The 16014-nt window shown below is 36.8% G+C and overlaps 2 protein-coding genes across 2 annotated transcripts; both read left to right on the forward strand.

Annotated features, from left to right (window-relative positions):
• The first annotated feature begins 1179 nt into the window (after positions 1-1179).
• LOC126786240 (uncharacterized) lies at positions 1180-5697 on the forward strand. Its single transcript, XM_050512006.1, has 10 exons — positions 1180-1527; positions 2201-2231; positions 2352-2500; positions 2739-2830; positions 2956-2963; positions 3064-3135; positions 3293-3460; positions 3749-3844; positions 4739-4858; positions 5321-5697. Exons 1-10 carry the CDS (start codon positions 1508-1510, stop codon positions 5444-5446), a joined length of 882 nt encoding a protein of 293 aa, XP_050367963.1. The 5' UTR covers positions 1180-1507; the 3' UTR covers positions 5447-5697.
• Positions 5698-10031: 4334 nt separating this feature from the next.
• Positions 10032-11204, forward strand: LOC126787357 (F-box protein CPR1-like). Its single transcript, XM_050513256.1, has one exon. It carries the CDS (start codon positions 10032-10034, stop codon positions 11202-11204), a length of 1173 nt encoding a protein of 390 aa, XP_050369213.1.
• The last annotated feature ends 4810 nt before the right edge of the window (positions 11205-16014 follow it).

Consider the following 16014-nt stretch of genomic DNA (forward strand, 5'->3'; position numbering starts at 1 on the left):
CGGCGAGCAGCGAGTGCGGCGAGCAGCGAGCGGCGAGTGCGGCGAGCGGCGAGCGGCGAATGCGGCGAGCGGCGAATGCGGCGAGCGGCGAATGCGGCGAGCGGCGAATGCGGCGAGCGGCGAATGCGGCGAACGGCGAATGCGGCGAACGGCGAGCGGCGAATACGGCGAGCGGCAAGCAGCAGGGCTGCGGGCAGGGGCTGCAGGGCTGCGGAGCTGCAGGGCTGCGGGGCTTGCGAGGGGCAGGGGCTGCGAGGGCAGGCAGGAGGTAGCGGCGGGCAGGAGCGACGGAGGGAAGAAGAGAAAAAATTTCGGAAGGCTCTAAAAGATTCAGGGTTTTTAGGGCTTCGTGCTGATAACGTGTTTGAGGATGAAAATCCTTGTATATTATTGAATGATATGGGGGCATATATATAGGCATTTACAACACCACAATCCCGTAGGATTCGGAGTCCTAATCTACTACGGAGATGCTAATCTATCTCCTAACAGGAAACCTATTAGGCTAAGACACACAAAAGGGTAGAATAGTAATTCTCTCAGAACAGTATATATATTAAAAATAATATTTAATTAACGTGTTCAAAAAACAAAAATCTCATTTAGCGTATCCACATATCGTATTGTGTCCAATACGGTCCGTATCCGTGCTTCATAGGTTATAAACTATTTAAGGAAATTCAACTTGTAATAAAAGCATCACAATCAAAATATTTTAAAGATAACAACACAAATGTTGTCACATAAAACTTTAAAATGCACCCCAAATCATACTCCACAAAAATCCTTAAACAGCAGAGATGATAATAGTAAGACACGCACACAACTCCCATACGCATCATTAAGGAATATAATTGCGTTGAGTACATAATAATTAGGACCCCCTACTTAGCTGGAGAAGCACAACATTCATAGATGGAAAATTCACTTAATCGCATGTGACAGCCGGATTATGTGGTCTTATTAGATACAACAAACCTAAGCAAAACCTTGTTGCGGTTGCCGTTCCTATTTTGTTTCTTCTATATTTACAACAACAAAAAAGAAAAAAAAAGAATTTGTTCCGGGTCAATCTCAAAGATAGAAGGTTTTAACGTTAAAGCCGACCTCGAGTTTGGTCTGGGCAAGTTAGATAACAAAAACGACACCGTATCGGGGTGGCAACGGGTTCTTCAAAGACGCGTTCCACGCCGGTTGGTCTAGAATCGCAGAAGTCAAAGGAAACGAGGCAGTGAGAAAAGGACTGGTGACTCTTGACTGCGTCGGCTAAAATGCGCTGGTGAGATATGAAGAAGGTTGTGACTTCGTGACGTGCCCTTCCCTTTATTACAAGGCAAGGCCAAATCCAACAGGACATTTACTTTGAGACTTTTCGCATTCCTACTAACCCAAGACGTTTATCTCTGCTCATCAAAACCAATCTCCCAACGTTATCTGATCTTGGGTTCGGTCTCTTGTCGTGTTCCTTGCCGCATTGGAAGATAAAAGTTGAGGCTTTGGTGGAGAAATGGTTCTGATGAAGGAGTTGTATCTTTTTTTTTTTTTTTTGAGTTTGGTGTTTTTGAATTTTTGATCATGGTTTGTGAATTCTGGGTTTGACATTTTATGCTGCCTGTATATTGGGGTGGTAGGAAATGAAAGTGGTTTAATGTTTGGTTTTTGTTGATATGTGTGACGTTTGTTTTGTGGAGGCTTGAATTGGGTTCCAGACCAATTCACCGAATTGGGGGTTTATTTCGGTGTTTAAGGGAAGTTTGGTAGTGTTCTGCTCTGTCATGTTGGTTTTACTAGCATTAATCTCTCTTTTTCTGTTACTGGCCTCTTTTTTATGATACTACGATCAGACATCGAAGAATTTTAGAATTTAGATGTTTTAAAGTTTTCTATTATTGTCTAGATACCGAAAGAAACTTGCAGCAAAAAATTTAATTCCTGTTTTCAATAGGGTGGCTTTAGGTGAAATGTCGAATACATATGATACTTTCTCTCGCAAATTACTCGTGTTTATAATGATTTAGTTTATCATGTTCATACAATGTGTGTCTATACGCATAGCTGTTTTTATGGGCTCATAGAGGAATTATACACAAACGTCTATGCGGGTTACATGAATTTTATTATGGAAGGAACTAGATTGCTGTTTTCTATTGAGAGGTGTATTCCTTAACTTCTGGCTCTTCAACTGGGGACTTGTGTGAAGTCGTATTGTCATGCCCATGTCTCTGGAAGAGGTAAAAACCGCTCCAATTTGATGATTTGAATTTTGTAGGCATCTGACTTTTATTACAATGTTGGACTTCACTTTGGAAAGGCGCATGGTGTGCTTGTTAAATAATGTGATTGTATTGCAGTATCAAGTTGCTCAGGCATATATGGTAGCAAAGATGCAGCAACAGAACACGAATAGCACGGAAGGGGTGGAAGTTCTAGAGAATAAATCTTTTGAAGATGATGTATTTGGACAGGGTCAATACACTTCTAAAGTTTATCGTCTGCAAAGGTAATTGTTGTTAAACAGATAATAACGTGGTTGATTTTATGATTGTAGTTGCTTCTGAATAGTTATATGTTAAGTGTTCTTGAAACATTGACTTAAGGATGCTAATGAACAATACACTTGTAGAAACCCTTCTCTTAGTGAATTAATGATTGCATTACGTGTTGAAACAATTGGTTGCTCTTATTGTTTATTGAAGTGGATCATTGATTAATACACATTCTTAAACCTTTTATTCCAGCAAAGCTCCTACTTGGCTTACCACTTTTGCACCAGCAGATGCACTCATCATGCAAGAGGAAGCCTGGAACGCATACCCAAGATGCAAAACAGGTTTGGCATGTCTTAATCTCGTTTTTTTTTTTGTGTGTGTACATCATTGGTTAAATGGACTCAAAACATTTGTCTAACAAGGTCTTGACTCTTTGGTTCTCTACAATGGATGCTCAATGGTGCAGTAATCAAGGTAAGATGTCTTTTCTTTAGCTTGAAAAATTAGTATTCCATGTATATTCTTCCAGTTTGAATTTTGCTGATGCAGAATTGTAAATATTGTATGTGTGCAGTGCCCATACTTCACCAAATTTCAGTTGACCATTGAAACTGTTCACAGGGCTGACAGTGGCCAGTCTGAAAATGTGAGTTTACTGAAAATGTTCTGTTCCCTCTGGGTTATCACACGTGAAAGCTAAAGCTCCAATTTTTTCTGTCCTTCGGAAGAAATAATAAAAATTTGTACTCAATTGAAGCCGTTAATTTGTAATTTAATGTGTTTTTCATTTACCTTCAAACCAGGTACATGGCCTAAGTAAAGAAAAACTAGCAGCCAGGGATGTGGAAATAGTTGATATAGCCTCAGCTGCAAGGGATTACTGGAGTTACGTGGTTGGTAGTAACAATACAGACTTCTCCAACTTTAAATCGGAGAAGACTGGCCGTGGTCCACTTTTAGAGGGATGGCAGGTTCGAAATCTCCCCTACCAGTCTATTAATTTATGTTGAATTTATCTCTCTCCTCTCTCTCTCTCTCTCTCTCTCTCTCAAATATGTTTTTGAAGTGTATAGCTGGAAAAAAAAAACGGAGAAAATAGGAAACATATTTCTTTGCAAGGGTTTAATTTAGTTTTTTATATGCTTGCACATCACAGTTTCTATGTATAAAATTGCAAAAATGTTGCTCTGCACCCTCCTCTTTTTGTTCTTCGTGGGAAAATCTAGCTTCTAATCTGTTGAGCTTTACTTTAATTGCAGGATATGGCGAGTCCAGTTATGACAGCCTATAAGTTGGTCACCATAGACGCACCATACTGGGGGTTTGGCTATAAACTTGAACAAGCTTTGCTATTGGTATGCTTGTGGTCTTAGTGGTTCAGTAGCTAGTAAAGTGTTGAATTACTCACCTTTTTGTTTAACTTGACTGTCAAAGTTTATGCTCAAGTAGAAAGGTTCGCATGCTTGTTTTTATCGGCCTCTGAATAATAGGTTACAACATAACATAATAGTTAGTTCGAATGTGTTGCACTATGTTGACAGTTCTATGAATCTATAGGTTGGAATGTATAGAACACTCACATGCACCCCTACATGTGGGGCTTGGGGTGGGGATTCACTTAAATTTTTTTTAACAATTAAGGTTGCTTAAAATTGCAATTTTAATACTGTATCAATACTAGAAATTATACCTTGATAAGTATTTATATATATAAATCTGACAGCTTGAAAGCTGTAAAATGTTATGTTTCATATTAGAGCTTCTAAACGCCGTACTGCTTCTGGCTATGGATTCCTATTACAAACATAAGAATATGGGTACTATTTCATACTTGTCCATTTTAATATGTAACGATTCTCTAAATTCTAAATAAACAAAATTAATAGTTTGGCCTGCTGTCCATCAATCTTGCACCACATGCTTGGAATAAAAGGGTAACAATTGTAGAGAATTTCTATACTTCACCACTTATGCATGTAATAATTCATTTCTGATTGAAACAAAGTTCTTAGTTTACATTGTTTTGTCCATCAGTCTTGCATCACATGCTGGGTATAAAACGGTAGCAACTGTAATGAGATATTACATAGGGATAGCTTGTAGCTAGAATGATTTGAGGCGGAATGAAAGGTGGTAATGTTAAGAAAATAAAAATTGACTTGTCAGGATTTTGTTTGCTCTAAATCCATGATTTTTTGACAATGCATTACTTTTCTGGAGCTTAACATTTTGCTGTACTTTATATACAGGGTGAAAGAGCTCTTTTCCTTGAAAGCCATCGCAATTGTTTTGCTTGGATAGACGAATGGTTTGGAATGACTATGCAACAGCTACGTGAACTTGATCAAGAAAGCAACTCATTAGCTGAGGTATGAAATTTCCGAACTTGACAAACTCCTTGGTTATTGGTTCTGAACATGACATGATCGTCTTATATCGTATGGTGTAATTGACTGCGTTAGCTATCTGAAGAAGAAATAGATAAAACAGAAAATCTAATTAACACATAATTGAACAGCTAGAAATTTAATGCAAGAGACATTATTTGGTTTTTTATGGCTTATCTGTGTTAGTGATAGAATCTTGCTTTTTGAAGCCAGGGTATTACAATCTGGAATTTAGTAATTTCTCTTACACCCTAGAATATATAATATATCTGTAGAATTTATAATATATCTGGTTCCTGACACAAAGTACCAATTTGTTTGAGGCACAAGTTTTATTCTCATTATGGGTTGAATATCATTTCTTTTACTTGAGAATGTAGTCAGCAAACTTCCTCACAAATCGGTATGACATCAACTTATAAGGACTGCTATTTCATGGTGAAGATGCAGAAACATGGGATGCCTACTCTGGTGAAGAGCATTGATGATTATGGCCAAAGAATATCACCTGAAAGTGAGGACATTTATCGTGGCCAGAGGTCTCAACTCTCAACTCAATTATCAACTTAAATCCCACACTTTAGCGGATATTTTCATTCAATGAGAGCAACTCATCTACACCTCTGTCAGGCCAAATCGCATCCATCATACAACAGTGGAGAGCGCCTATTAATATTAGACTGCCGTATCCGCCGGGCATATCAGATATTTGTAGTTGACATGCTAGGGGTGAAAAAGCATATTTGGCAGCCAGCATAAATTTGGCTGAGCATGTAAATGACCAGAAACTTTTATCAAAGAAATACCCAGAAATTTTCCTACTTGTGTGTAGCGTTTTTTATATTCTCTTACAATTGCGTTTTGAGGGTATGTGGAAATTTAAATTAACACCTATTGACGCAATGAACACATATGAGGGACGTAAAACTATAAGAGAACTTAAACAATCAAATAGGAGCTTGCAAAGCTGAATCAGCTTTGTTTGACTCTCTTCACTGTCATCAGGCTGTTGGTGGTAGGGGTGGACACGGGTCCATTTGGTTCGGTTTTGGACAAAACCCATAACTCAATCCAAATTTTAAATTCGGTTCGGTTCGGTTTTTCTATTTCAGAGACTGTGACCCACAACTCAACCCAACCCGTACGGTTCAGTTCGGTTCGGTTTTTTTTTTTTCGGTTTTACCCGTATGTAAAATACGTAATATTATATATTAATTTTAAAAGTACAAAATTTAACATAAAGATGAAAAACTAATAGTCTAATGATTATTTCATACCTAATTGACTTATGCCTCATCATTTAGCCCGTGGATCTGAAAAGCTCGCCAAGGCCCACAAGCCCGATGGGTTTTTACCCGAAAACAACACTAATATGTTATAAGGGAAGACCCATTACCAATATGCGAACACTAAAAGTCGTTTTCATATATGAAATCACCTAATTTTTGTCACCGATTGTGTGCGGTCGCACAAAAAAAATCCATTTGGGAAAGCCCCGGTCAATGAGGATTTTAATATGTCAAAACGCCTTTTTTCTTGACCATAAGTATGGACGATCAATCAATATCCAAATCGGACGAAATTTTTACGGGTTCCCTAAATATATATACTGATCATATCTGCTGGTGTCGATCGACCATATTTCGAACTGGAGTTATCGATTGTTGAAGTGTCCACTAATGTATCATACCTTTATATTAGATTTATAATAAAACTATCGCATTATGAAGCGACTATATGAAGGAAACTTTTAGGAATCGATCGACACCATCCGATGTGGTCAGTATATATATTTAGTGACCATGTAAAAATTTCATCCAATTCGGACCTAGTTTGACCGTCAGAATTTCCGGTAAACTAAAAACACCACTAATTTGTCCTAAAGGAGAATCCATTACAAAGATGCGAGCGCCGAAAGCCGTTTGCATATTTGAAGTCACCTAATTTTTGTTACCTATCTTGCGCGGTCGCATTAAAGAAATCTATTTGGCAAAGACCCGGTCAATGATGTTTTATTATGTGAAAACGCCTCTTTTTTGGTTGACCGTAGGTACGAACGGTCAAACCATGTCCAAAATGGACGAAATTTTTACGGGGTCCCTAAATATATATACCAATCACATATGCTGGTGTCGATCGACCATATTTCGAATTAGAGTTGACGATCACCTAAGTGTCAACTAATGTATCATAACCTTTATATTAGGTTTAAAATAAAACTATCGCATTATGAAGCGACTATATGAAGGAAACTTCTAGGGATCGATCGACACCATCCGATGTGATTAGTATATATATTTAGTGACCATATAAAAATTTCATCCAATTCGGACCTAGTTTGACCGTCAGAATTTCCGGTAAACTGAAAACACCACTAATTTGTCCTAAAGGAGAATCCATTACAAAGATGCGAGCGCCGAAAGCCGTTTGCATATCTGAAGTCACCTAATTTTTGTTACCTATCTTGCGCGGTCGCATTGAAGAAATCTATTTGGCAAAGACCCGGTCAATGATGTTTTATTATGTGAAAACGCCTCTTTTTTGGTTGACCGTAGGTACGAACGGTCAAACCATGTCCAAAATGGACGAAATTTTTACCGGGTCCCTAAATATATATACCAATCACATATGCTGGTGTCGATCGACCATATTTCGAATTAGAGTTGACGATCACCTAAGTGTCAACTAATGTATCATAACCTTTATATTAGGTTTAAAATAAAACTATCGCATTATGAAGCGACTATATGAAGGAAACCTCTAGGGATCGATGGACACCAGCCGATGTGATCGTTATATATATTTAGTGACCCTATAAAAATTTCATCCAATTCGGACCTCATTTAACCGTCGGAATTTTTGGTAAATCGAAAACATCACTATTATGCCATAAGGGATGACCTATTACAAATATGCGAACGCCGAAAGCCGTTTGCATATCTGAAATCACCTAATTTTTGTTACTTATCATGCGCGGTCGCACTAAAGAAATATATTTGGCAAAGCCCCGATCAATGGGGTTTCAATATGTGAAAACGCCTCTTTTTTAGTTAACCGTAGGTACGAACGGTCAAACCATGTCCAAAATGGACGAAATTTTTACGGGGTCCCTAAATATATATACCAATCACATCTGCTGGTGTCGATCGACCATATTTCGAATTAGAGTTGACGATCACCTAAGTGTCAACTAATGTATCATAACCTTTATATTAGGTTTAAAATAAAACTATCGCATTATGAAGCAACTATATGAAAGAAACTTATAGGGATCGATCGACACCAGTCGATGTGATCGGTATATATATTTAGTGACCCTATAAAAATTTCATCCAATTCGGACCTCATTTAACTGGCAGAATTTTTGGTAAATCGAAAACACCACTATTATGCCATAAGGGAGGACCTATTACAAATATGCGAACGCCGAAAGCTGTTTGCATATCTGAAATCACCTAATTTTTGTTATCTATCATGCGCGGTCGCACTAAAGAAATATATTTGGCAAAGCCCCGGTCAATAGGGTTTCAATATGTGAAAACGCCTCTTTTTTGGTTGACCGTAGGTACGAACGGTCAAACCATGTCCAAAACGGACGAAATTTTTACGGGGTCCCTAAATATATATAAAAATCACATCTGCTGGTGTCGATTGATCATATTTCGAATTAGAGTTGGCGATTTCCTAAGTGTCAACTAATGTATCATAACATTTATATTAGGTTTAAAATAAAACTATCGCATTATGAAGGAAGCAAGACGGCTAAATAATGCGCCTCTTATACATTAGGTCAATTAGGTTAGAAATTATGTGCGGCTGTGAGGCCGACCACACTATTTTTTTTATTTAAAAAATAATAATAATGTAAAATTATAAATATAACAAAATGATGTCGTTTTGTAACGTTGACTATTGACTTCGGGTTGTTCGGGTCGGTTCGGTTTCTAAGGGACTGAACCCAAAACCCAACCCAAATAGAATCGGTTCGGTTCGTTTTTTTTATTTTCGGTTCGGTTTGATTCGGATTTCGGTTTGTTCGGATTCGGTTTGGGTTCGGGTCCGGTTTTTTTCGGTTTTCGCGTCAGTTTGTCCACCCCTAGTTGGTGGCTCACCATATCAACTGTTTAGTACGCATGAGATTTAGTGGAAATTACTTATTGGTACTAGACTACATTTGAATTAACTAAAAACTCACTTTTCATATTTCTTATACAAATTAAAACATAAGCCTAAGCCTAAACAATAAGTAGAACAAAATTAATTAATTAATTAATACAAAAATATCCAAAATACATTTATTTTCGTGAAAATTATCAAATGACACTCCTTATTTTTTAGTTTTTTCCCGCAAATTTAAGTTTTTCGGCCAAACCATCGGCTATTTGGAAATGAGCCAATATATAAAGTTGTTCCTTATGTCATGGGCTTTCATTTAAGTACCATAATACATATGTTTTGAGAAATTTTGAAATTTTGAAATTTTGAATTTTACTCACCAAAAAACAGTAGCAGTTAGTTTCTCATTCGACAGTAGTAACTATATTTATAGTTGACGGTAGCAGGTACATTTCAAGTCGATAGTAGCAGTTATATTTATAGTTGACAGTAGCATGTATATTCCAAATCGACAGTAGAATGTGTCTTCCAAGTCGACAATAGCAGCTGGTTTTTAACTCGACAGTAGCAGTTAGTTTTTATAATCGACAGTAGCAGATAACCTCTTCATTGATGGTAGCAAACATTATGAGTCAAAGAGGGGTAAAAAAATAAAATATTTTATGACATGTAGCAACTTGCCATCATTTTGTCCTTATTTGTAAATTTTAGTCATTATTTACTCTATCAAATTAAGTAGTGAGTTATTTGTAAACTACATTGTTATTTGGTAGTTTTGAGTAATTTGTTATGAGATTTATGCACAAATTGGACATAACGTTTTCTGTACGTATCTTCTTATCAGATGCAGGCTGTCTTTCTACGCCTCATATTAATAGTTGATACAAAAAAAGGGAAATTACAGATTATGTAATGGGTTTATCCTAGATTTTCATCGAAGAAAATATATTGTTAACTTAAATCACCAAAAGCAAGAAGAACCCGCACAAATAGTCATAATTACCTGCATCTGCAGATTATAAACCTCAAATAGTCATACATGGAAACCCTAACTTTAGGGCTTATCACAGGGTTTATGGCCATATGCAGTCGCATTCCACCACTGCCATCACAAATTTACAGTGCAGACCGCCTTCGGAATTGGCTCCGGAAACGGTTCTCCTCTGGCAGCGTGCTCGATAAACAACCTTGTTTATTTTCAGAGAGCTGGAACGATGACATTATTGTAGATATACTGTCGAGGTTTCCAGTGAAATCCTTACTACGATGTCCTTCTGTATGCAAGTCATGGCGTGCTCTAATCTCTTCTTCTTATTTCGTTAACAAGCACCTCAACCACGCGATCAATGGGATCAACGACAGTACTAATTGCTCAATTAGGCTCCTGTTCTTAAACAACAAGCACTTCTTAGATAGGTATCATCCGGAATTTATGTTGGTTAACTCATTGAAGGATTTTGTTGGTCACACTACAAGTAAAGAGCTTGACGTTCCTGGAGTACTGCAAGTTATTGTGGGTTCTTGCAATGGTTTGATATGCCTGAAAGCCAGCTGCAGCGGGGTTTTTCCGTGGAACCCTAGTACTGGAGAAGCCAGCAAGCTACCGAACCAAACTATTAATGCCGATTGGAATAACATGTTTTATGGATTCGGCTATGAATCTAGAACTGAAGATTACAAGGTCATATTGGGTGGTACAAAAACAAAGAAAATAGATATCTTTAAACTAAAAGCTAAAGGGGGTTCATGGAGGAACGCTGTAACTCTGGAAAATTATGGTAAGATCTCTGGGTACGGATGCTTATCAAATGGACTCTTACATTGGGTAGAAAGAGGCGATGATTATAATCAGTATTATAGTTCAGCATCAAGAATTATATCATTCAATTTACTGAATTTAGTAGAGGATAAATTTTTGGAGATGGAACGTCTATCCTTTTTGCTGGACAACAAATATTCCAACATAGGAATTGGCACCAATAGAGATGGCACCCATGAAGTTATTACAGATCCTATCTTGTTTACAATATGGATGATGCTGAAGGAATATGGGGTCATGGAGTCTTGGATCAAAGTACAAATTCACAGAAGCTCTTTACCTCGATCTTTAAAAGTTGGTGATGTTGATTATACTGGACCGATAATTGTTTTACAGAATGGTGAAGTTCTGCTGACTTGGAAATCAGGGAAGTTATCATCCTTTATATTATAGGGAAAATTACTTAAAATACCCCACCAAATTTATAGTAGAGAAAACTCACTTTCAATATTTTTTTATACAAATTAGGACACAAGATCAAACTCAAAAACATTGTTTCAATTAATTACGCATCTGCCACTTCTATATATTTATGCTTCATCCCCAAATCGAAACCTAAATTATGGATTTCACATTTCCTCGTCGTAGTAGCAGATAGCCCCTCGCATCTTCTTCACAGGTCGCTCGTCATCTTCTTCACATCTCCAAATCGCATTTCTTCATATTGCAGTAGCAGCCATCATTCTTCAGATCGTTATGTCTCAATTGGTGAGTACCAGATTAGATTGATTTTCCTTGATTTCAATTTTATTATCGGTTAATTTGAAAACTAGGCTTACGTCAATTTATTTCAACAACGATTTCACTAAATTTACAGGTATGGCAGCGCGTTTGAGGCAATAGCAGCTTTGATTCGGTTTCACCTTAAGATTTCAAGTAGTAGTAGCCCGACGATTCAGTGGAAGTAATTCAATGGAGGGCGATGGGGTAAGCCGTAAATCTTTTAATGTTGTTTTCAGTGTCTAGAAATTGTAAGAGGAACATGTGAGGTGGTCTTTGCTAGTATTGGTTTCGAAGCCCTAAGTTTCACGGAAATGATTATTCATGCTACTATGATGTTTGAGGTAGTAGCAGTTTTTCTCTGTTGTTGTTGATTATGCTACTGTGGTGATTGTGTTATTGTATTCTTGATTGTGCTACTGTGTTATCAAATATGCTACTGTGTTGTCAATTGTGCTACTGATTTTGCTATTATGTTGTCGATTATGCTACTGTGTTGTCAATTGTGCTACTGATTATGCTATTATGTTGTTAATTATGCTTATGTTTTGTCGATTGTGCTACTAATTATGCTATTGTGTTTTCGATTATGCTATTATGTATTTTTTGCTGTTACTATGATGTTTGATTATGTTACTATGGTGTTTAATTATTGTACTGTAGTGCTTGCTGACATTGATCATGCTATAATGCTTTTAGGCAGTAGCAGATTGTGTCAAACCGATTCAAATAAAAGCTCCAGCGGGTAGAATAAAGTTCAAAAGGCAGCAAAATGATGATGAGTGCGGCATGATTGTTTACCAAGATGAGCACATGGAGGAGCAAGACAAGGGGAAAAAGGATGAAGTGCAAGTAAAGTGATGCACGACTGCTTTCCAAGAAATATACATAATGGTATATCAGAAGCTAGATGGCAAAGAACGAAAAGTATTGATAAGGGAGTTCAAGAAGACGCCTTTCTAGAAGTTGATTGAAGTGTATCACAATGGATATGTGACTGAGAAGACAGGTAAGAAAAAAGATAAAGAGATGCAAAAAGTAATCCAGTGCTTTGAGCCATCAACGAACAAGTTTAAGTTTGGAAATCAGATTACCGAATTAGCAGTATCAGATGTGGAGTTTATTATAGGGTTGCCAAACAAAAAAACAGGGCTAATGGTGCCAAACCCATTGAATGATTCATGAAAGCCAAACGGCAATCCTACTGTGAAGAAGTTTTTTTAGCATGACAGTAGGATAAAAAGAGGAGCTATCCGTCGCCGCATTGATAAACAGTTGGTGGAAAAAACTTGAGAGAGGGTTGATAATCTTGTTAGTTTGTTAATTTGCATCTTTTCGTCACACTACTTTTTGCAAGCTCGGGATCGACCTTGGGGTGGAGCTACTGCAAGTGCATAACCGACATCGAAACAATGAACAAGTATAATTGGGCAGCAGGTGTGAGGGACTACCTGTTTCATTGTTTGAGGAATATCCCAAAAGGGAAAACCAGGCAAATCAGTGGATGTGTAACACTTATTCCGGTAAAACTTACTATTTCTACTTTTACCATTAATTTTGAATAATTGAAGTATGTTGTACTTACATCTGCATTGTTTCTTTTAATAGTACTGGATATGCGAGAGGACTACCATACTCATTGAAATTGAAGGCAGAGAGAAGATGACTCCAGGGTTCGTCAAGTGGAGTCTCCCGGATTTATACCATACTCACACAGATGGAATCAAGCAACTGAGGGAGTGACATGCATCTCTCATCCCTAATCATGTTATTAAAGCTCTTTGCCATGGCATTGCTCATTTCACCATACCTCTTCCCAGAGAAAAAGGCAATAGCATAATTTTCAGGGAACAAATTGGTAAGAAAGGACTCACCCTGCTTAAAGCTTTGCCTTTTGAACTCCTATATCCTTTCATTAAAGAGATCAATGGTGTAGGCATACGCACACTGTTGGAATAATCGGACAATTTTTTTTCTTAAAAGTAGCACCAAAGGAACTTGGATACCTGCTGTTAAGGGTGTCTTTCAAATGCTTGATGTAATAAGAGTGAGGCGTGCCTGTGAAGACTTGTTTCACATCATCCAAAAAACCAGTCCCGTGGTCTGACATGAATACAAAATGACGGCAGTCATCCGCCAATATGATAGTTAATTGTTCAACGAACCAGTTGCAGTTTTCTTTGTTCCCAGAGTCGACAATAGTGAAAGAAAACGGAAAAACTTCTGCAAAATAACAACCGAATATTGGATGAAACATAGCTAGAACCATGATAACTTCTACTGCCATAAAATGTTATTGACATTGCTACTTAGCCCGGACACAAAGTATATCTAACAATGCATGCAAAAGGAAAAAGGGCTGTTACTATAAGGTAAAAGGAAATTATGATAACAAAGCATGTTACAATGAAAAAAATATGATATTGTAAGGTAGAGAATGTGCAATAGAAAATTGCACATTAAAAAGGCATGCTACTGTCAGGGTCACATAACACAAGTAACATAAAAAATTTAAAACCAATATGCTACTACATAGAGACACATCAACAAATCAAATAATTAGATCAAGATTAAAACCTTGACAATAAGTTTACTTACCTTTGTTCCCTGTCTTTGCACAAGCAATTAACAGAACACCCTTATACTTGTTTTTAATAAAAGTACCATCAAGAAACAACATTGGCCGACAATACTTGAATCTCTTTATGCTAACTGCATAAAATATGAACAATCGTTGAAAACGACATTCCTTAGAGTCAAGGATGCAATATGAGCCTGGGTTTGTTCTCTTCAGTGTGTCGATATACCAAGGTAGTAGAGCATATCCAAGGGCCTCATTACCATTCAAAATATGTTGAACAAACTCCTTGCCTCTATATGCCATATAATAGAGAATCACCAATCCAAAATCATGATTGAAGTGACTTATAATTTCTTTCGGCTTAATCATAGGATCAGATTTCACTTTCTCAACAATTATATTGGAAATTACTTTGGATCCTAGCCTTATCTAATGAAGCATATATATACCATTCACACCCATCTGAATCCTTCTTAGAACAATTGGCACTGATGCGAAACTTGGAATTTTTGGCATAGGTAAACTGAAATCCTTTCTCCACTGTATATTTGCAAAGTGCGCCCCTAAATTTAGTAGCTCCCCCAATGAAGACTTGACCAATTCTATTAATATTGGCACTCCATTCACACGAGAGATACTTTTTTTTTAGAGTTGATGCTAACAAAAATCGCAACTATCATGTTATCATCATTTTGACAATTGGAATCATCACTACTTAAACAATCATCAACATGTTTAGTGATGGTATCAGCACTCACATCATTACTATTTTCGACCATATCATAAGACACCTTAGAACAACCTCCAATATCACGAACATGTATATCAATAAATGGAACGCCTAGCATCTCAAATATAGCTAACATGACTGAGATATCAGCATCACACTCCAATTGGCAGTTTGAACAATCAGTAAGCGCATACCTCATTACAAACTGACTATTTTTAATATAGCTAAACCTTGTAGAAACTTGGAGACACATGTCTTCATATGTAGTGATTGCTGAAATAGGTAGAAGAATTGTCTCTGTCCCATACGTGAATCGGCCATATATTTGCTTCGACATGCTACAAAACAACAAAAGAAGCATTAAAATTAAATTTGTTAAACAACTGATACTGCTACTATCAGTAATATGCTACTATCTTGATTGAAAATATAAGATGACAGTATTCTACTACTGAGTTGATAGATCTAAACAACTAATCTATTTTACAAAAAACATTTATTTCACAAAATTATTAGATCTATACTGCTACTGTGTAAACACAAACAACTACATATTTCAAAACTAACTAATACTACTACTATCAGTAATATGTTACTGAGTTGATAGATCTAAAAACCTATCAATTTCACAAACATCTATATCACAAAATGATTAGAATATAGAAACTGCTACTGTGTAAACACAAACAGCTACATATTTCAAAACTAACTAATACGGCTACTATCAGTAATCTGCTACTGAGTTGATAGATCTAAAAATCTAATCAATTTTACAAACATCTATTTCACAAAATGATTAGAGTATAGAAACTATTACTGTGTAAACACAAACAGCTACATATTTCAAAACTAACTAATACTTCTATTGTACTGATTCAACAATACAACCCAATAATTTCCTGCTACTATGTAAATTATAACAACAATAGAAAACTGGAAATCATCCCAAAACAAACTAATACTGCTACTGCACTGATTCAACAATACAAAACAACAATAAACCTGCTACTGCGTTACTAAATAAAAATAGAAAACATGAAACCGTATAAGATCCATAAATTTCACAATGAAAACGAAATAGAATCTTAAATCTAACCTGGAATTCGATCGAGAAGAGAAGCTTGGGAGATTAGAAGTCTCAATTTGCAGCAAATGATTCGAATCACCGACTG

This window comes from Argentina anserina, chromosome 3, assembly GCF_933775445.1.
Source record: "Argentina anserina chromosome 3, drPotAnse1.1, whole genome shotgun sequence".
NCBI classification, from domain to species: domain Eukaryota; kingdom Viridiplantae; phylum Streptophyta; class Magnoliopsida; order Rosales; family Rosaceae; genus Argentina; species Argentina anserina.